At 50.4% G+C, this 20561-nt stretch overlaps 3 protein-coding genes across 5 annotated transcripts; 2 read left to right on the top strand and 1 right to left on the bottom strand.

Annotated features, from left to right (window-relative positions):
• Positions 1-24: 24 nt before the first annotated feature.
• TSSK3 (testis specific serine kinase 3) lies at positions 25-1273 on the bottom strand. The gene is made up of 2 exons (XM_068658035.1): positions 1129-1273; positions 25-728 (listed from the first exon to the last, which is right to left on the bottom strand). The coding sequence occupies exons 1-2, from the start codon at positions 1271-1273 to the stop codon at positions 67-69; spliced, it is 807 nt and encodes a 268-aa protein (XP_068514136.1). The 3' UTR covers positions 25-66.
• A 466-nt stretch (positions 1274-1739) lies between these two features.
• On the top strand, positions 1740-2353 carry FAM229A (family with sequence similarity 229 member A). The gene is made up of 2 exons (XM_068657693.1): positions 1740-2144; positions 2239-2353. Exons 1-2 carry the CDS (start codon positions 2038-2040, stop codon positions 2351-2353), a joined length of 222 nt encoding a protein of 73 aa, XP_068513794.1. The 5' UTR covers positions 1740-2037.
• Positions 2354-3257: 904 nt separating this feature from the next.
• Positions 3258-20517, top strand: KPNA6 (karyopherin subunit alpha 6). Of its 3 annotated transcripts, none has more exons than XM_068657815.1 (14): positions 3258-3411; positions 11031-11164; positions 11892-11987; positions 12274-12373; positions 12676-12770; positions 13705-13836; positions 14063-14151; positions 15162-15261; positions 16272-16435; positions 16819-16897; positions 17262-17387; positions 17985-18112; positions 18624-18802; positions 19786-20517. In XM_068657815.1, the coding sequence occupies exons 1-14, from the start codon at positions 3408-3410 to the stop codon at positions 19968-19970; spliced, it is 1611 nt and encodes a 536-aa protein (XP_068513916.1). In that variant the 5' UTR covers positions 3258-3407; the 3' UTR covers positions 19971-20517. The 3 variants fall into 3 exon arrangements, with proteins under 3 accessions (XP_068513916.1, XP_068513914.1, XP_068513915.1); XM_068657813.1 differs by having other exon boundaries at positions 11031-11257; XM_068657814.1 differs by lacking the exon at positions 3258-3411 and adding an exon at positions 7225-7375 and having other exon boundaries at positions 11031-11257.
• Positions 20518-20561: the final 44 nt, after the last annotated feature.

The following is a 20561-nucleotide window of genomic DNA, read 5'->3' as shown; positions in this document are numbered from 1 at the left end:
ACATCCAAATTTATCGTCATTTTAGAAGCAATCTGTCCCACTGGGGGAGGGCAGAGCGGGCACTTCTCAGGGGTTCGCCAGCCAGGGGTGCCTGCTGACCCCCTCCACCGAGGGCCTCATGATCATATCTGGCTCCAGGAGCCTTTTCAGGAGGTCCTGGCACTCCCTGGAGACCCCCAGGTGCCTGGGCAGGGAGACTCCTTTCTGCTGCTGGCACAGCATCTGGGGGATGTTGGTGTCGTCGAAGGGCAGGCGGGCGCACAGCAGGGCGTAGAGGATGACACCCAAGCTCCAGACGTCGCCCTTGCAGCTGTCGTGGGGCACCCCCTGCAGCACCTCGGGCGCCGCGTAGGCCATGCTGCCGCAGAAGGTGCGGCTCAGCTCCTGGCGGCCCCTGGGGAGCAGCTTGGCGAAGCCGAAGTCCGTCAGCTTGACCGTGTGGCCCTGCAGCAGGGCGTTCTCGCACTTGAGGTCGCGGTGAGCCACCCCACAGCCGTGGCAGTAGCGGATGGCCTCGACCAGCTGGTGAAAGAGCGCCTTGGCGCGGTGCTCGGGCAGGGGACCCTCACGCAGCACGCAGTCGAAGATGTCCCCGTCCTCAGCCAGCTCCATCACCAGATAGATCTTCCCATCTGCAGACTCCAGCATCTCGTACACCCGGATGATGTTCTTGTGGTCCAAGCGCCCGACGATCTGGAGCTCCCGGGGCAGGAATTTCTGAATAAATTCTGCCAAGAGAGGAGGCAAATTTACTCACAGAGCAGGGCCGGGGCCATCCTCGAGCTGCTGATGCCCTGCACCTCTCCTGGCTGAGGCCACGGGGATGGGTAGAGGGAGGGAAGGGCACACCGTAGGTGCTTAATTCCTTATGGGGAACCAAACCTTCCCCCAGGATGCTCATCCAGAAGGGGTGCTGGGTTCTGCCTGCACTTGTCCCTCCCTGCAGTTGCAGGAGCAGCCAGCTAAAGAATCTTTGGGTCACGGCCCCCGGCTGCTCCGCTTGGGGTCAGCATCCGGCCAAACTGTGCTTAGGTGGAAAATTTGGGAAGCTTATTTTCTGGCAGGAATGAGAAGTCTTCAAGGAGGGGCGGTGCCTCAGCCTGGAGTCCCTTTGGGGCCACTTCTTACCTTCTGGGCCTTCCTTCTTATCAATTATTTTAATTGCCACTTTCTTCTGATGCTTTAGGGATAAGGCCTCCTTCACTTTGGAGTAAGTTCCCTCCCCAATGGTCTTGCCAAGCTGGTAGCCATTGGCAAGCAAAAACTCCTCCATGTCCTCCTACGAGCTGGGACCAGTCAGCCTCAGGTCAACCCCCAGAAACTCCACAACAGCATCGCAGCACCCAGGGACTCCCCGTGCCCCCCGTTGGCATGCACAGCACCCCAAGGCCCCGCTCGTGGCCTGGTGCTGTGTGAAGGGGAGCACAGGGGGACCTCTTAAACCCTGCTGTGCTATTATGATGCAGCTGATGCTGCGTGAATCAGAGGTGACGGATGTGCATCAAAGTGGGTGACCACTCGGCCGGGCAGGGGGGATAGGGCTGTGCTGGAACGCCCGCTCAGTGGGCACCGTGAGTAGGGGGGCTCACGGGGTGAGGAATGCAGGGGATGCAGGGCTGGCCACACATCCTCCCCCTCCTTTTGCCCCTCTGTGTCCCTTCCCCTTTTTCCCCAGAGCAGGCTGGGGGTGGCAGAAGGGGATTCAGAGCTGGCGTGCTGGGAATTGAATTCAATTTCCCTGCTCGGTGTCATCCCGCACCTCTAGCACAGGGACACCGAGGGCAGGCAGTGGCCGTGCCCTGTGCCAGCTCCTCCTGCTGCTGCCTCGCAGCCGTGTGTCCGAGCTGGGCACATCCAGCCAGCCCGGGCAGCTGGAACCAGAGCAGGCAGTGCCTCCTGCCCTTCGGCAGGGCAAGACCCCGCCCCGGCGATCCCCTGGGTGCCCCCCATTTGTGGGGATGGGGATCTCAGGGGCCAGGCCCTGTGCTGCCAGCTCACGGCTCCTTCTCCCTCATCAGCCACGTCCAGGGCCCGGACATGAGCTCCCAGGAAACACCGCAGGCCCGGAGGTTCCCCATCGAGGCAGGTGACTGTCCCAGCCTGGCCGCGGCTCCAGAGGCTCAGGAGCCGGTGGGTGCCGAGCAGCCTGCGGGAAGGTAAGGGGGTGCTGAGCCCCGCCAGAGGGACTCCTGTGGGGTGCAGGGTCCGACCTTGCCATGCTGCTGCCCTCACCCTTCTCTCTCCCCACAGGCAGCTGCGGCGATGCCCCGGGAGCCACTGCCTGACCCTGCCCTACGTCCCCATTGACGTCTTCCTTGCCATGGGAGGGAACTGCCGGCCACGCACCACCTGATGCCCCCGTGCTGCTCAGCCCCTGCCGCAGGAGGCCGTGGAGCTGCGAAGGACACAGATCCTTAAAACACTTTATAATGAAAAGACATCTTAGAGCGCTGCTGTGCGTGCTGCCCTGCTCCGAGCTGCACGTGGAGCAGGATCGGGCCCATGTCCCCTCAATGCCTCCCCTGGGGGGCCCGGAGCTGCCTGCTCCCGGCTCGGCAGGCTGAGGGTGCTGTGGGGACATGGTGGGGCTTGAGGTGTGGGAGGATGGGGCTGGGGGACAGCGGGGTGTGAGGGGACAGGGCTGAGGGGTGGGAGCTGAGGGGATGGGACCTGGAGGGACGTGAGGGGTTGGGGCTGAGGGGATGTGAGGGGATGGAGTGTGAGGGGGCAGAACGTGAGGGGATGTGAGGGGCTGGGGGGACATGAGGGGACAGAACATGAAGGGACAGAGCTGAGGGGATGGGACGTGAGGGGCTGGGGCTGAGGGGACAGAGCTGAGGGGCTGGGGCTGAGGTGATGTAAGGGGATGGATTATGAGGGGACATGAGGGGACAGGCGTGAGGGGACAGAACGTGAGAGGACCTGAGGGGACAGGGTGTGAGGGGCTGGGGGGACATGAGGGGACAGAACGTGAGGGGACAGGGCTTGAGGGGATGGAGCTGAGGAGATGTGAGGGGACCTGAGGGGACCTGAGGGGACGGGATGTGGGGGGATGTGATGGGCTGGGGCTGGGGGGACATGAGGGGACAGCCATGAGGGGACGGGTTGTGAGGGGACCTGAGGGGATGGGGCTGAGGGGCCGTGAGGGCACAGAACGTGAGGCACCATGGCTGACGTGACGGGGCTGCGGGGCCGTGAAGCCCACACCGTGAGGTGCCATAACCGACCGAGGGGCGGCCGTTAGAGGCGGGACCGAGTCCGCCCGTCCCGTCCCGCCCCGGGGCGGGCCCGCGCGGCTCGGGGCCGTTTGGCTCCTCTCGGCCGCCGTTGGCCGCTCGCCGCCCGCCCCCCGCCGCCCTCCCGCCATATTGTGGCCGCCGCCGGGAGCCGCCGCCTCAGGAGCCGCGATGGGTGAGGGCGGGACGGGACCGGGGAGAACCGGGGGGGACCGGGGACGGCACCGGGCGGGGGGCTGCGGCTCGGCCCCGTGCCCCTCAGCGGGCCGGGGGCTGCGGGCAGGGCTCGGGCAGCGCGGCCCCGGCGGGGCCTTTCCCGGGCGGGGGGAGCCGGTGCCTCACCTCACGCCAACCCCCCCCGGGTTTCCCAATTCTCCTCTAAACCGGCCCAAAACCCCAGCCACAAGCGGCCGCTTCAGTCAGCGAGGGTCCCGGCAGCGCCGTGAGCCCCCCGGGGCCGGCCCCGCGCCCTGTCAGAGGCGCAGCGCTGTCGTTAGGGACGGGTAATTAACCGTAATTAACCGCCGAGCGCTGCCCCTCGGCGGGTCCGGCAGTGCCGGGGGGTTTCTGTCATCCTGGCCGTGAGCTGGGGCTCCCTGATCGGGGCCTTGGCGCTTCCCTGAGGGCTGAGGGGGCTTTGGGGGGCTGAGGGGAGCGGGGAGCGAGGCCAGCAGCAGGAGCATTCCCCCCCAGCTTCGTCTCTGAGGTAAAAATTAAGGTTTTATAGTTTTTAACTGCAGCAGCTTTTAACCAGGCTTGCCCTTAAAAATGCCCCTTGTGGAGGGATGCGGCCTGCCCGAGGGGTCAGCAGCTCCTCAGCCGCCTCCTGTGAGGCCGTGGCTGCCCCGGCTGCAGCAGCTCCCGTCCAGAGCAGCTTCTGGAACACAACGCAGCCTGGTGAGAAACCTCGGCCGGCAGCTTCGAGCAGGAAAACGTCCTCGGGCCTGTTGGAGCACGTCTGGAAGCTGCGAGCGCTTTCTGTGGCTGAGGGTGTTCGGAGGAGCTTTCCCGTCCTTCCCCACTCTGCCTCGGCGGTTTCTCGTTGGAGCTTGAAGCGGCCGCGTTCCCGACAGCGGCCATTCGGTGCTTCCCGCTTAAACCTTTTAAAAGTAACTTTTAAAATAAGCAGAGACTGCTTTTTCAGTGCTTTGGGTTAACAGGTCTAAATTGTGGCAGTATGCTGCTGTGCTTTGCGTGGTGTGGGTCGGGGGTGCTGTGGTTTGTAGGGAGCTGTGGAGTGTTGGTCTCGCCTCCTAGAAGTGCCCAAAATCCTAGAAATGCCCCTCAGTCCTTTCCTCGTTGGCTGTGCAGGTTACAAATGTCCGGGGGTCTTTGCTGTGCTGCTCAGCCCATGCAGCAGTAACGTCGGGCTCTCAACAGAGCTCTCGTGGCGGATGAATTGAACCAGTTACTTGGCTGTTTTTGCTTTGTTTGCTTGAGTTTGGGAGAGCAAACATGAACTTTGTAAAGGGGAGCCTGATCATCAAAGTGGTGGGTGTAATAGGGGAAGTCCTAATTCCTCCAGCCTTTCACTTTTCAGCTATTGTACTTCTGAAGCCCAGATAAACATGCTTATCAAAGCACAATGCTGCTTGTTTCTGTAGAAAAGCACGTGCTGGGAGGGATGAGCTTTTTGGAATTCTGTAGCTCTCTGCAACTTTATTTCAGGCTGCGTTAGGGCTCCCGAATCTCTTGTGGGTCAAGTTTGAGCTGATCCTTGGTTCAGGAACTGTTACGGAGGACTCCCTGACCTCAGGTGAGAGGGAGTTACGCTTCTCAGATCATCAATACACTCTTAAGGAAGTCTGAAGGTCTTGGGGCATGTAAATCAAGTTGAAGGGGATTTATAGGCGCCAAACCCCAGGCTTTTGGGGTGAAAAGGTCAGGAGGAAGTAAGAGTTGAAGTTTGTGTTCAGAGAAACAGACTCAAGGACAGCGAGTTCTCCTGATGTCGGGCACGGGCAGCCAGCGGGAGGCCTCCTCTCGGGCTGACCACGGCGAAAGACAAGTGTGCTGCAGGGCTCTTAATTCCTCCGAAGAGCATTTTTGTGCTCCCCTCCCCCTCAGCAGGCAGCAGCGAGGCTGTTGCACATTCCTGCAGTGATATCACGGCCCTGGCTCTCGCAGCGAAAACCGACGGGAACGAGCCAACGGCGACTGCTGCACCAGACAGCCAAATAACTGCGGGGATAAGCGCTCTGCGAGCACACCGTGTACTCCGCGACAAGCACCCGGCCCCGGGTGGCAGCAGCTTGGTGTCTGAGACCTCTCTGCAAGACTACTGCCTCTGCTTGCTTGGAGCAGGCACTCGGAGAACCTGCAGGAGGACTTGAAAGCAGAACGAAATGAGCAAGAGAGTGACAGAGCGCAGCACTTGGCCTCTCCTCCAGGGTTAGCAGCGGCTGGGTCACTGCAGGGCTGTGGAGGAAAAGCCTCGAGTTGCTGCTTGCTTGGCAGGACTCCTCCTGTAGTTGTTTGGTTTCCTTTTCCCTCTGTCACCTTCTGAGCAATGAAGTGATTTTATTCCTAATTCACTTTTCACTACAAAACCATCAAAATGACAGGTTCAGTATAAAATGAGAGGCTCAGCGTAGGAACCTGTCCTGGGCTCCTGTCTGCCAGCAGCTTGGAGCTGCCTCTGCATGCAGTGCACGTTAATCAACTGTTTGTGTACATTCAGCAGAACCAACTCCACTTAGTTTGTGTTCAGGAAGCACTGATTATTTAGGCTTCGCTTTCTCCATTCCCAACTAAACCATTAAGTTGTCCTGGACACGCTCCTCTGAAGCTAGGTCTGTGTCTGTAGCTGCTGTCACGAAGAACCTTTATGCCATGTCGTAAAGCAGCTGCTTTAAACATCCCTTTAAGAATTGACTGAAGAGGTGCCTGTAGTGGTGGGTAACCCATTACGTGTCTGAGGTTCAGAAGATCTTTTGTTTCTGTTACTTCTCAAACTTTAGGAACTTTCACAAATAAGACAGAAGAAACAGACAATTCACGCAAGCATTGCTAATCATCAAGTAAATTTAGAGTTTACAAATTTACTTCAAGCAAAGCTTGGCTGTTATTCCTGTTACAGCTGCAAGACGTCAGCTGTGGTCTTCAGAGCCACACTGTGCTTACAGAGAAATGGTGGTTAATGCTTGGCTGCGTGGAGAGAGAGCTCAGGTTTAGAGACACTTCAGAAATCCATAATGCTGTTTTGTTTGGTGCAGTTGTGCTGATCTTTGGGGGTCAGGGCCTGCAGGGAGGCAGGTGGCAGGAGGTTCCTCAGGTGAGCTTATGGACTGGAGAGACCTGAGGGATGTAAGCAGCAAGGTTGTCAGATGCATCTTTTTAGTTAATTGATTGTGTTTTGCTCTTATTTGTGGAGCTTAGGGATTTTTCTTTCCTTGTAACTGACCAAGTTCATGCTGTTCATTGCCGTTGTGTAACTCTGCTGCTGTACTGAACTCCACACACGGGGCTGTCAGCCCTCCTTGCTGGCCAGGTGTCTTAGGTACGTGTCCTGTGGCCAGCACCAGGACTGTAGTAGACACCTTACAAAGATTGCCTTCGTGGAAGGGAATTCTGGCTCAAAAGCGCCTGGTGAGATCTGTGAGTGTAACTGTTCTGTTCTGTCCCTCCAGGCTGACTCAGCAGCACAAGTCTTGATTTAGACGTGCGAGCCCCTGCAGTGACTCAGCTCGGAGGCTTTCAGCAGCAGCCGAACTGTTGGAAGCAGTTGTGTTCTGTGTTCAGTGGGGAGAGCGTCAGCTGGAAGGAAGCGAGGCTGGGTGGTGATTCAGTGGTCTTAAGAAGCCGTTACAGTCCTGGCGTGGTGGCAGTGACCCCGGAGTCGCCTTTCTGGCCGAGTGCTGTGGCTTTGTTGGCTTCTCTGTGGGTGGTTACGGGACCCGAGGGCTCTGGTGAGCCTTCAGAGTCCACCTTTCACCCTGCTTTTTCATTTACCCGGTGAAAACTTTCTCATCGTTCAATATAGGGTAAGGAGGAGTGTGGTGTTCTGTTCGTTCTTTGGCTTACATGACCACAGGAGGATTTCTCCTCACTGAAGCCGACCATTGCCAGCAAAACCAACAGCAGGAGCCAAACTTCTCCAGCCTCCCCAAGGGGTTTCCTTTACACAGGGAACTGAGCAGGTATTGTTCCATTAACCTTCACCCCCAGGTTTGTTCCCGTAGCTCCTGCAAGACAATTCTCAGCTCACAGACCACCTGAAAGCATTCCCAGAGTGAATTAACTCGATAATTCGGAGCAGGGTCACTGGGGCAGCTGCAGGCTGCTCGGGGGAGCTGCTGCCAGGCTGAGCGCTGCGGTGCAGGAGGAAGCTTCCGTGGGGCACTGCAGGGAAGCCCAGAGCCCAGGACTTGTGCCTGGAACACCATCAGAACGATTCTGTAATTCCAGGGCGTGAGCTGATGCTATCTTGATACAAGGCAGGGCCTAGCTGCTTGTCAGAGGAGAAAGCCGTCCTAGCGAAGGCGCTGTCCTAGCGCTCTGTGGGGGTTTGGGTGGCTGCTGAAACTTCCAGCAGCTGAAAGAAACGTGCCCTAGGTAGGTTTCCAGTGCTGCTTAGCCAAGAGCTTTTCTATAAAAGCAGAAGCTTCTCAGAGCAACAACTGATGTTCAGTTGCAAAGTGCAAATGTGTGGCTTGATCATTGCCTGCGCATCACTCGCAGATGATTGTGGATGAGTGCTTTCTCTGATCAGAGAATCAGACTGCCCCTCCAGCCTGGCTTAGTGTGGGTAGGATTTCAGTTAATAGTTAACGCTGCCGAAGCCTGGCTTGCAGATATACTGGATGAGCCAGATGTTTTGTGCAGAGAATTTGGATGTGCTTGGCCTCCTGCTGTCACTTCTGTTCCACGTGTTTGCTGCAGCCTGGTGCTGACAGCATCAGCTGAGCTCACCATGGAGTTAGAATCTTGCCCCGGTGATGTTGCTGCCATAGAGATGGGAGGTAACGTCACAAATCGGCATTCCAAGGCCAAGGTATTGGGACAGGATGGACTGGAAACGGTCAACAGAAAGGACCTGAGGAGGTGTGTGCGCAAAATGAAGTAGGAAACCAGTGATGGTTGCATGGAGGTGTGTGGGTGTCCAGCTGGGGGGGTCCCTGCAGTGTCGCAGTGGTGCTCAGAGCTCCTGAAATTGGTAGCCTCACGCTGCAGGGCACAGCACACGCTGAGTGTGAGACCTTGGTGCCTGGCTGGGTTCCTTCTCTGCGCTGCCACCCAGCTCCAGGCTGCCAGGGTGTGCCTGGGAGCGGGGTTGTGCAAGTCCCCGGGCAGCTCGACTGTCATGTGCCACTCAGCTGTTTGTGTGACCAACTGGCTGGTAATCCTGGGCATACTGCTAAGCCACTTAACCACTTTTTTTTGTCCTCCCTTCCTTAAAAATTACCTTTTAATTGGGGACTTTGTCTTCCGAAGGGAGGTAGCCAATTTGTCTGCTAGGGATTCTGTTGTAATCTTTCTGAATTAAGCTTTTACTCCTTTATGTGCCCGTATCAGCCCTTAGAGCTGGGGCAGTCACAGGGATGCTTCACCAGCTGAACCAATGGCAGTGGTGACATTTAATTCCTGAATTAAAATCTGGGTGTAGATGACGCCTTGCTCCTGGAAGATCAGCTATAAACAACCCCCTGTACATTTTGTCCTCTGTCTCCTGAAGTAGCTGCTACTCGGTCAAAAATAACAAAGATTCTCCCCTCCACCCTGGCGTACAGCCCTGCTGGGAAGGGGAATGGCCAAGGGGGAGCAGGGGCCTGGCTTCTGAGAGCTTCAGGCTGCTTCCTTGCCGTGGCAGTGGTCCTTGAGGACACGGTAGGTGTGTCAGACGCCTTTACAAACATGCCAGTTATTCCTCTGAACCTCTGCCTTGTGAGAGGTGAGCTCAGGGAAAAAAGGAGCCCTGCTCTGACTTGTTTCAGCCCTCCACTCTCTTTGGAGGCTCTGTGTGTTTTCCTTGGTGGTGCTCACGTACGATACAGTCCCTTTTTCACAGAGCTACTGCGTCCTAAACAGCTTACTGAAAGGCTTTCTAACACAACACTGGAATACTGCTGCTTACTGATGAAGAGCTGGTGGCTTCTTTTCAGCCTCAGAGGTGCCAATAAGCTTGCAGCCCGCTGTGCCTACACCTCCTCAAGCCTCGGGATGTTCCTGGGGTCAGCTGAGCTTCGGGACTGCTTGCCAGGGGCATGTGTGGTTGTTGTAGTGCAAGTGACCAGAGGAACTTGATTTTTTTTTTTTTGGTGGTGTTTTTGTTTTATCTGTTGCTGCTCACAAGAATGTCCTTGCTGATTTGGCCAGGGAAGGGAATGCCCCCTCAGAAAGCAGATACCATGAAAAGGAGCGTGGCTCTCCTAATGTTTAGCGTCTGTAGGTATTGTCTTGAAATCCTATAACTGCAAGTAATTTGTTTCCTCATGTTAACATGAATTCTTCTGGTTGTTTCCTCTTTCCACAGCAGCGAGCTGTTGGACAGCTGTACACTATACCTGTCTTTGGCTCGGCTGTGGGCCCTGCTAGCAGGAGGGCAGCAAGGTCTGAAACTTCTCCAGCTGATCTTGGAGGGCTTCCAGGGTGGCTGGAGGCAGCTGATAAGTCAGACGTGGACTTTCTGTAAGCAACGTGCCTGAGGAGCTCTTAAGGGTTGAAGGAGGAGGTCTGAGGAGGTAGCTGCTGACTTTCACAGGGTGCTTCCTCCAGCTGCTTGGGGCAGGTGGACAAAACACAGATACTGGTGTCCTGCAGACTGCCAGGGAATTGTCTCCTGGTCTCAGGGCTAACAGGCAGTTTGCTGCTCTGCATTATCACCGCTTCCTTCCTGTCCTGGGAAGGGCACAGAAGAGAATCCAAGGGGTCTGTCTCATAAATGGGAGAAAGGGAGTGTTTGGGAAAATGAAAAAAAGGAGTGGATGTGGTTGAAGCAGGGGGTTGTAGCTGGGTGCAGCTGAGGAATTGCTATCCTCCTGTGCTCAGGTTGCTGCTTGGCCCTGGTGGTTTTACTGTGCCAAACAGTGGAGTGTCACTTCCCTGACTAGGAGGCAAATAGACGAGTAATCAGGTTTGAAGTACTGCGTTAGTCAGATATGAAGCAGCAAAATAAGTAGGTCAGGTACTGAACCCTCGCAGTAAGCTGGCAGGGCAAACGTGGCCTGTGATATGTGCAGCTCGTCTCTTGGCAGTGTTTTTAGTGGAGTTGTAAAATCAAGGCTGCAGTTTACTGTGAGCTCTGTTGGGTTTTTGCTGTGCAGATGTAGTTTGGTGCTTCCACGGGCTGCTCCGAAATGAAGTTGGTGCAGTCACCCACTGGCAATCGGAACGGCCTTCAGCAGATGTCTGTGGGAAAGGGATGTCGAGGTGTGGGTTATTCCCTGATGGTACAAGGGAAATAAGATCTAACACCAAGCTAGAACTTAGTTACACACCTCCTGAGGACAGTGAAGCTCTCTGAGGAGAAGCTTTTCATATGGGTGACGTGCTTCAATGTTGTGGCGTTGGATCCAGGTTCCTTTCAGAGCAGCAAATCTGCTCTGCTCTGCTTCCTGCAAACTTAATAACAGTCTTGCATCAACAACACATCACCTGAACTAGTGTCAGGGTCATATTCCAGCCTGAAGCTTTTACTTCAGTGTGTAAGAGGCCAGCTCTTGCTTTTTACATTAAAAGTCCATTTAATCTGGCTGTTCTTTGCTTTTTTATGTGCACTGACGTTCTTGTTGAAAATGACACGCTGGTAAAGGAACAGAGAGTGACCAGAAATCTGAGGCCTTTTCCTTTTCACAGAAACCATGGCGAGTCCTGGCAAGGATAACTATCGAATGAAGAGTTACAAGAACAAAGCCCTAAATCCTGAGGAAATGCGTCGGAGAAGAGAAGAGGAAGGAATTCAACTGCGCAAACAGAAACGAGAGCAACAGGTAACTCTCATCTTGACTAGCTTGTGTACAGCCTTAACACAACCAAGATTGTGCTGCTGCCAAACGGGAATCTTCAAGGATCTGTGCATTAAGGTTTGTTGGCAGTCCTCTTACTTCTCCTGTTCTGAGACTTTCCTTTGCTTTTCCTTTGTGCCTAGCACAGAGTGTCGCTCACACCAAGGGCTCTCCAAGCACTTTGTCTTTATGGTACTGAAGGTTTTTGTTCACAGATCCTTGTTTTTAACTTTTTAATTAATTAGTGAATGGAGTTGCTTCATCAAGAAGCAGAGAGAGTAAGTGAAAGTATGGGCTGCATGCATTTCTTCACTCTGAGCTGTGTTTTTTTTGTTGCTGGGAGGTCTGAGAAAGTGAAAGGTGATTCTCGGGTGATCTGTGTGGCTCAGACTAAGTGATTGCATCGTCTACAAGCTGTCTTCTCCCTGTTTTCCCTAACTTGTTAGGCCAAATTCTGCACTTGCCTATACCAGTGCTTCAGTGACTTGGGCATTTGCATATCTGAGAGCAAGCCTTAGCATGTTTTATTATCAGGGCTTGTATGCCAAGCTAGTGTTCAGTGTGCAGAGCTGTTATTAATGACTACTTTTCTATTCAGGTTACGCTTCGTCTATAGCTGGCGGTATCTTGTTTGAGGAACAAGAATGTCTACTTGTGAAGACTGTTAATCATTGCTTTCTAATAATGATTCCCGTGTTTTGTTCCCTGTCAGCTCTTTAAAAGAAGAAACGTGGAACTGATCAATGAAGATGCCTCCATGTTTGATAGCCTCCTCGTGGATTCCTATGTTAGTTCCACAACATGTGGGGTAAGGTGCCTCTCCTTGCTGTGATCATGCCTTCAGATAGATTTAATGCTGTGGACTGCATGAAACTGATAAACTGCAACCTGTTTGTTTTTCCCTGGTTTGGGGAATGTTGCTAGTACTACTACAACAAACTGGAGAAGTCTGCCAGGAAGCAGATAGTGTGCTGTAATCTCAGACAGCGCATCTCTGGATTAACAGCTAGCACAGAATTGTGGTAGGCTGCCTTGATTGAGGTACCTTAAATAAGCTTCATGTGACATGGAACTGTTGTTCTGTCTCCTTTCAGGAGGGTGTGATTACAAGAGAGATGGTAGAGATGCTTTTTTCAGATGACCCTGACCTACAGCTAGCAACCACACAGAAATTCAGGAAGCTACTTTCCAAAGGTAAAAGTCCCTCATCCCTGCCCTAGGGTCCGACATAGGCTTTATTTCAGGAATATTTGTGCGCTTGAAGTGTTGTATAAATCCCCAGCTTTGAGTTTGGGGAAGGCTATAATCTAGAAACTTGATAACCTAGTAAATTTACTAACTATTTACGACTGAATACGTTTTGCTGAAAGTGATTCTGAGGAGTTGTCCTGCCAAGTTCAGTACAGCTTGAAACCATTCAGGACAGCGATAGTTCATGCTTGTTGTTCCCTTGTATTAGACCTATACACTATTTTGACACTGCATTACTATTTCAGAGCCAAATCCTCCAATAGATGAAGTGATAAACACTCAAGGAGTGGTGGACAGATTTGTTGAATTCCTGAAAAGAAGTGAAAATTGCACGCTACAGGTAAAGCAGCTTGTTAGGAATTCTTCACAGCTTGTAGCTGTTAAATCTTTGCAGCTGAGCAGCATGAACCCGCTGGTGCTATTAGAGAAAAGTGGTTTTGAACCCAAAAGATGCAGGGTGTATGATATATGGGAGAAGATAAATATAGTTTTAATGCTTGGAAAGGAGCAACAGAAAAGTTTGCTCTAAATTCAGTTCTTGGAAGAATGCTGGCAAAAATAGTGAAAAACTGTATTTCGATTGCAGCAGAGGGGATTTGTCATTCCTATGTCTGATGTTGCTGCTGGAAGCTAGAGGAGCCACAGAGTAAATGTGTAGGGAGCAATTGTGTAAGGAAAAACCTCCATTATTGCAGGCTTTCAAGAACAGGCTAAGTGGCTGTTAGAAGTGACATAGGTAGTACTGACCCTGCCGTGGGGCAGAGGGATGGACTAGATGGCTTTTTGAGATTCCTTCCAGCTTGGTAATAACTATAGTTATCTTGCAGGAGTTAAAGATACTTCCATACATGGAGTTGGATCTCAGAGCTGATGGCTGCCTTCATAATTTTCTATCTTCCTTCTGGCCCGGGGCCACATATCATGAGGCATCTTTGTAGTGTTAGCCAGATGAGAGGGTGGGCTAGAAGTGCTTGCACTGAATAGATAAAGCTTCCTGCTCTGTGTATTTCTGGGCTATGCATCTTCACTTTCATACAGGAAAGTGGTTGTGTAGGTAAATGTCTTCACTTGTTCAGCTGAGCCTATGAGGAAGCAGGTCTGGGTTTTTCTTACTGTACAAGAAAAATCTTCTTAGGGTGTTGAGGTGTTTTGTTGGGGGATGCTTTCTCAAGTGTTTTAAGAGAAGATGAAAGAATTGTAGCTGAAATTTAATAGCAAATACCTCGCTACATCAGGGTTATTTTATTCACACTTCTCTTTTCTACCCGTTTCAGTTTGAAGCAGCGTGGGCACTGACGAATATTGCGTCGGGAACTTCCCAACAAACAAAAATAGTAATTGAGGCCGGGGCAGTTCCTATCTTTATAGAGCTGTTAAACTCTGACTTTGAGGATGTTCAAGAACAGGTAAGGTTCACTTCTTTCTTTGGGGTTAGGGAATGAACCACAGTGGGTCGCACACAATTAAAATGCAATGTTTAAAATAAGTGACTAGTCTGAGAGCTGGCTGCAGACCACAAACTGAAGTGTCTGTTACCTGGAGTTACAGGAAAATGCTTTCTTAGCACACTACCCTTTTCTTCCTCTGTTTGGAAACTGCGTGAATGCTAAAACTGTTGCTGTTTCCTTTCAGGCTGTCTGGGCATTGGGGAACATTGCTGGAGACAGCTCTGTGTGTAGAGATTATGTCCTTAACTGCGCTATTCTTCCTCCCTTGTTAATGTGAGTAGCCATGAATACTTGCCAATACACTTTGTGAAGTCCCACTGCACTGCAGCAGAGCAATATTTGAGCTGGATGAACAGATTCCCTAGCAACGTGTGTTGATGGGAATCAAACCATTGGTACCAGATGATAAACTGGCAGCTCAGACAAGTATCTGATAACTAGTGGGACTTGGTAGATAACATGCCTTCTCACAAACCTTTACACTGCTCTGAACCTGCAGCGGGTGCTGTTGCAGTGTGCTTGCCTCTCTGAAGCCATAGGCCTTGCTGTTTCACTGTGTCCCTCCAAATGCCTGTTCTTGTGCTTATGCTGTGGATTTCAGGTGCTTGTCTGAGTGGGCTTCTCTAGGACTGAGGAAAGGGAAGCAGGTCTCTGCACACCACCTTGCCTCTGAGCTCTCAGGTGTGGTGCATCCCACCACAGTCAGAAGATCTGGCTGTCAGGAGTGTGCTCTCCAGCACCACTCCCTGCTTTGGAAGTGATTGTTTGCTGTATCCTGTCCTTGGCAAACTGATGCTTTGTCACAAATGACCTGGTTTGCTATACTGGTCCTCCTGTCAGTCCCCTCTCTCAATAACTGACCGAAGCCTTCCTCAGCCCCCAGGACTTACTGTCTTCACTGCAGAGTAGAGGCAGCAGTTTGTCAGCTGGTCACTGAGAGGCCATCTCACCTCTGGTTCGAGTGCCTGGGCTGAATTTGATCTTGGAACTGCATTTGACTAACTTACACTGCTTTCTGCAACTTGTCCAGCATGGAGCTTGCCTGTTCCGTGTCACCGTAGTGTTAGGAAAGTAGCTGCTTGTTCTAGAAGTAGTTGTTTCACTCCTCTTCTTGCTCAGTGAGAGGCTTGAGTGACAAAGGGCATGGCTTGAGCTACAGCAAGTGGAATAGTGGTTTGACTTCCTTACAGTCATACAAGTGTTTTATTTTTTTTGATTCCCTTGCTGGTTTCCAGCAACTTACATTCTGCACCAAGGGTAACGCATGGTAATTGTCTCTCTAGGCTCCTTACAAAGTCCACCAGGTTGACAATGACACGAAATGCTGTCTGGGCCTTGTCGAACTTATGCAGAGGGAAGAGTCCGCCGCCTGAATTCGATAAGGTGAGAGTAAATGCCTCGTTGGCAGATGTGATGGGGAGACACCCAGCCAAGATGTTTGTCTAAATTATTTTTGGCCGTTGGACTTCTGTAAGATGTTCTGGGAGGGAACGGGGTGAGGTTCTTCCTGCTGAGGTGGATCTTAGTGTTCAGCAGATATTTGAGTGCCTGTTTAATATTCTGCCAACCTCGCTGCATGGCTCTGTTGGCAGCCCATCAGCTTAAGCCCCTTGAGTAAGGGGCAAATGCAGACTTCTGTGTAAGTAGCATGTACTCAAGGCTACCCTGAACTCTTTTTTTTGTGAATGCTGGAAGCCTGCAACTTTGAGTTTTAGACTGAAAACTCAGTTCTGAGGCATCCAGATTTTACAAAACAGGAGCTCTGCAGCTATGTTTCAGCTGTGGTAGCTTTCTTCTTGCCCTTCCCTGGTATGCCAGTGGCACTAACAGAAGGTTCTGCTGGTCGTTCAGATCTGTCTCATTCTTTTTTGTTTGGTAAATCTGAAATGGTTTTAGATCAGTGAGTTTTTGTTTTGTGTTTTTAAAATGAAAGCTTCCTTATCAAAGCTGGGAAGCCTGCAGTGAGGGGTGAAATCTAAATTAAGTATAAATATAAAAACAAATACTTGAAGCACTTGGAAGTATAACTGTTGGTGTTCTGAATGCTGAGCTTTTTAGGGTTAGTGAGAACAAGAATTGGAGCAGTGCTCTTGCATAAGAAATGGAAGGAGCTTCCAAACTGCCGCGTGCATGGTAGCACTCGTCTCAGGAGCCTACACTTGTTCCGAGAGGAAGGGATGTAATTTCAGTTTAGTAGTAAAGCTGTTGAGGTAACTTTAAGCCGTGATTACGAGGTACGTAAACCAGCAAGGAAGCTGCTGACTTTGGGGAAGGAAGCTGTGGACATTCAATATTGTTATCTTGTCAGTCAGCGTGGCCGTGTGGTGTTGGTATGCAAATGTGGTGGTCCTTGACAGGCTGTGACTAATGCGGGGTGGTGGCTGTTGTTGTAGGTATCTCCCTGCCTGCCAGTGTTGTCCCGACTATTATTCAACAGTGACTCTGACTTGCTGGCAGATGCATGCTGGGCTCTTTCCTATTTATCAGATGGCCCCAATGAGAAAATTCAAGCAGTTATTGACTCGGGGGTGTGTCGGCGACTGGTGGAGCTGTTAATGTAAGTATCTCGTCTCACTGCTCCAGCCCAGTGGGACTGGGCAGCAGTTCACTCCCAAATCATCAGAGCTCTCCCCACCTTGTGGGGGCAGGATCCAGGCACTGCCTTAACCAGCTCTGCTGGGGCAGTTACAAAAGAGGGTCTGCAGCAGGGTGGGAGCTGTAGGTTATTGGCCTCCTCTTTCTGAGAGAGGCAGAGCATTTTCTAGTGCTGGAGTGCTGGTTAATGCTGTGCACTAAGAACTTATTAAACACAGGTTTAGACTGAGACTGTATGCTAGGGAATGGAATACTAAGTAATGCAGATGGGAGACTGGAGAGAAGATTTCCTAAATATCCGGGTGCAGTGATCTATTTGTTGTCCTTGCACCATCTTCCTTGCAGGCACAATGACTACAAAGTGGCCTCCCCAGCTTTGCGAGCGGTTGGCAACATCGTGACAGGAGACGACATCCAGACCCAGGTGAGGGGGATAGGAATGTTTTACAGATGCAGCTGAAGATGAGTACAACTCTTCATAATATTTGTCTGCAGCAAATTTTCCTAGGATCAAGGTGCACCATTTGCTTTTCTCTTGTGTGTTGTTGGTTTTTTTTGTTTGTTTTTTTTGTTACTCTGGAAAGTGTATTTTTGGTGCAATTTCAAAAACTCTGTTTTGGGAGGTGGGGTGGAATACCTTTCTTTACTACATAATGTAGAAGTGCCATTGCTCCCCGCTTCCCTAAAAGGTCGGGGAGTGCCCATACAGCATATTCACTATGAAAATGGAAAGCATTTAACTTTCTGCCTGATACTGGTGATCTAACTACTGCTTTCTTTCTCTAAAGGTGATTCTGAACTGTTCAGCCTTGCCATGTCTTCTTCACTTATTAAGTAGTCCCAAGGAGTCAATCAGGAAAGAAGCCTGCTGGACTATATCTAACATCACAGCAGGAAACAGAGCACAAATACAGGTACAGCATCGAGTCATTTAGCCCACCTGTAAAAATCCTAGATTCCAAGCTCAGCATGAAGAACTTGCATTTTTTCATATCTGATACTTGGAGGCTGTTTTTTCCATATCCTTTATTTGGAAGTTATTTGCAGACTTCTGCACATAGCCATCTGCCACACAAAAGCTTAAACAAAAAAAAAAGCTAATTGTACCTACAAAGACTGGGCTGAAATGAGTCCCACAGATTGGATCATTGGAATAATGAGAGAGACAGCCCCAGTTTCTCTATATGCAATTAGAAATACTCCTTTGAAAATTTGTAGGTTGTTGAATTTTAATTATCCTTTCAATGACCTATGTACAAAGGCAGATAAATGATGAAAGCATTCCTACAGTATTGATGTAATAATAAAGATCACTGTGCTGGTTACAGAATTGGGTATCTTGCATTACTAGGATCTGGCTGAAGAATGAAATGAAGGAATCACTGAAGGGAATAGCTTGAAAAGATCTTTCTGAATTGGAAAATGGAAGTAGAGATTTTGTTCAGGTTTCTTAATAGCCTTTCTAGAAACCATGTTGTCAATTCAAACACTTCTTACTATTCTCTCCCCAGGCAGTCATAGATGCAAACATTTTCCCGGTACTGATAGAAATCTTGCAGAAAGCAGAATTCCGTACGAGGAAAGAGGCAGCGTGGGCAATTACAAATGCAACGTCAGGAGGAACTCCTGAACAGATCAGGTACTCCCTGGGGCTCCTCTTAAGGGAGATCTATCTGAATGTATGGTAGCTTTGTCTTTATGGGAACTGCAAGAATAAGTAACAAGGGACTAATTTGGAGAACCTCAGGGAGAGAGTACCTGAGACACAGGCCAAGCTATACAGGTCACATGCTGTGAAACTGTAGTTTCATTCTGAATTGAGGATAAGCCAGTCCAAACTACTCCCTCCCGTCCTGTTTATATAGCTTAGACTAGGCTAAATGTCCAAACTTGGTGACCGATTAAAATCCAGTGTGGATCTAATTTGAATAGTACCTGCATTTCAAGAAAATTATTATATTAAAAAAAAAAAAGGGAGGGGTTGTATACAAATGCAGATAAGTAGCTAAAAATTAGCCTTGCAAAATAGAAATCTTACATAATAAAGCAATATATTTTAGTTTGACTCACTTCTCCTGTTCTTTATAATGGAGCAAAGGGGATGCTAGCTATCCTGAAAGGTGAATGTGTGTTCTCGGTGCTCTCTTTAGATACCTGGTAAACTTGGGTTGCATCAAGCCTCTTTGTGACCTGCTGACTGTCATGGACTCCAAGATTGTTCAGGTGGCGCTGAACGGCCTGGAGAACATACTGAGGCTTGGGGAGCAAGAAGCCAACCAGAGCGGGACAGGCATCAACCCTTACTGTAGCTTGATCGAAGAGGCGTACGGTAGGTTGTGGCTGGTGGTCTTTGAAAACAATAGATTTTATTGAAAGGTCTGATGCTAGGTGGTTTTTGGTTGGTTTTCCAACTAGTGAAGGGATTTGTTATATTCTAAATTAGTCAGTATTTGCTCCAATAATAGATCACGCTGTCTTTTTTGAGAGTCTTACGATACAGTGTAAGACAAAGCACTTGGAAGCAAAAGCTGTCATACTTATCTGGGTTTCTTAGAGCTGGATGCCAACCGGATAATTGTAGCTCGTGCTGTTGGGAATATTAATCAAAATAAGCTGAGCTAAGTAAGAAGTCCGTGACTCTTTTTGCTGCAGTTGTATGATGGAAATCCAGAGAGACTTAGCTTTTCCCCGGAGAGGCCTAATTTGGTGTTTCTTGTCCTGTTCCTAATGCTTTGAGGAACAGTTCCTATTTTGGTCTGAAATGTCCTGTATACTGCCAGCGTCTTTTTTGCCCTCTCACTGTTACATCGTGTGTCCCAGTAAGAATAATTCTTGAAATTCTTGAATATGTAATGCTTGGATGCTTCCTGTTCAGCAGTGGATTTAATTAGGACAGCTAAAGCTGTTGCTGCCCTTCTGCTGGAGATTACTGGGACAGGCCCTACCTCCTTCCCCCTGCAACTGCCAAACTTTTCACAGACTATGATATTAATTTCACTGATGATTGGTTTTGTGCTCGCAGCTCTCTGCTGAAGAGCTGGTAAAGCTCTCTGCTTTAGCTGTATCAGCTAAACCTACAATTGGAAAGGCATTAATGCTTTCCGATACAGATTAAATCCACAAGCAACTCTGGAGAAACAGGGGTAGTTTTAGCTGTTAGTTAGCTTTAGCTGTTAGTGCTGCTCACAAAATGCCAATCCAACACAGACAAGGGTCTTGCAGTGAACAGGGGGAAGGGTGGAGGATGGATTTGGGACACTGTGAACAACAGGATCTCCTTGTTTCATTGCATTTCACTTTTTCTTCTCTAAGGCTTGGATAAGATAGAGTTCCTGCAGAGCCATGAGAACCAAGAGATCTACCAGAAGGCCTTTGACTTGATTGAGCACTATTTTGGAGTAGAGGATGACTCCACCCTAGCTCCCCAGGTAGATGAGAACCAGCAGCAATTCATCTTCCAGCAAGCTGAAGCCCCCATGGAAGGTTTCCAGCTATAATGTGCCCAGGGGGAAAAAAAACAAAAACACCACCACAAACTTGCCAGAAAGCAACTGGGAGCAGCTGATTGTCCCATTCCTCCTTGCAAATGGAAGGCTGAACACCCACTCCACCTGTTAGGAAACAATTCTTCCTTCAAACAACTAGAAACAGTGCTTTGTCCTCATGGAAAGGAGGGGATATCTTGCACATTTTTTCTTTTTGCTGCTGCATATGTGTCTTTAATGCAGGCATCTGGGTGGAGGAAGAACACTGAGGTAACAGATTGCACCTCTCGGGGTTTTTTCTTTGTGGTGATCTCTCCCAAATGTCACTTCTTACCTCGGGTACTTAATTGAGATTTCAGCGTTGGGTTGGGTAAGAACACAAATAGAAAGTAAGCATTCTGACAACAATAATTCTGGAAACCTGGGTTGATCTATTTAATTTTTTGCACATATTACTCTTATTAAAGACTCTAATTTGCCAAGAGCAAAGTTTGGCCCTGGCCTTTCTGCGACCCTCCTTGTGTGGACAGAGCTGAGTTCCCCTGAGACGTGCTGTAAATGGACGAAGAAGCGGGATGACCTTCTCCCCCTCCTGGGAAGAGT

This window comes from Anas acuta, chromosome 21 (assembly GCF_963932015.1).
Source record: "Anas acuta chromosome 21, bAnaAcu1.1, whole genome shotgun sequence".
NCBI lineage: Eukaryota > Metazoa > Chordata > Aves > Anseriformes > Anatidae > Anas > Anas acuta.
Note: the sequence above shows the minus strand (reverse complement) of the source record. Positions and strands in the feature narration are given on the sequence as shown.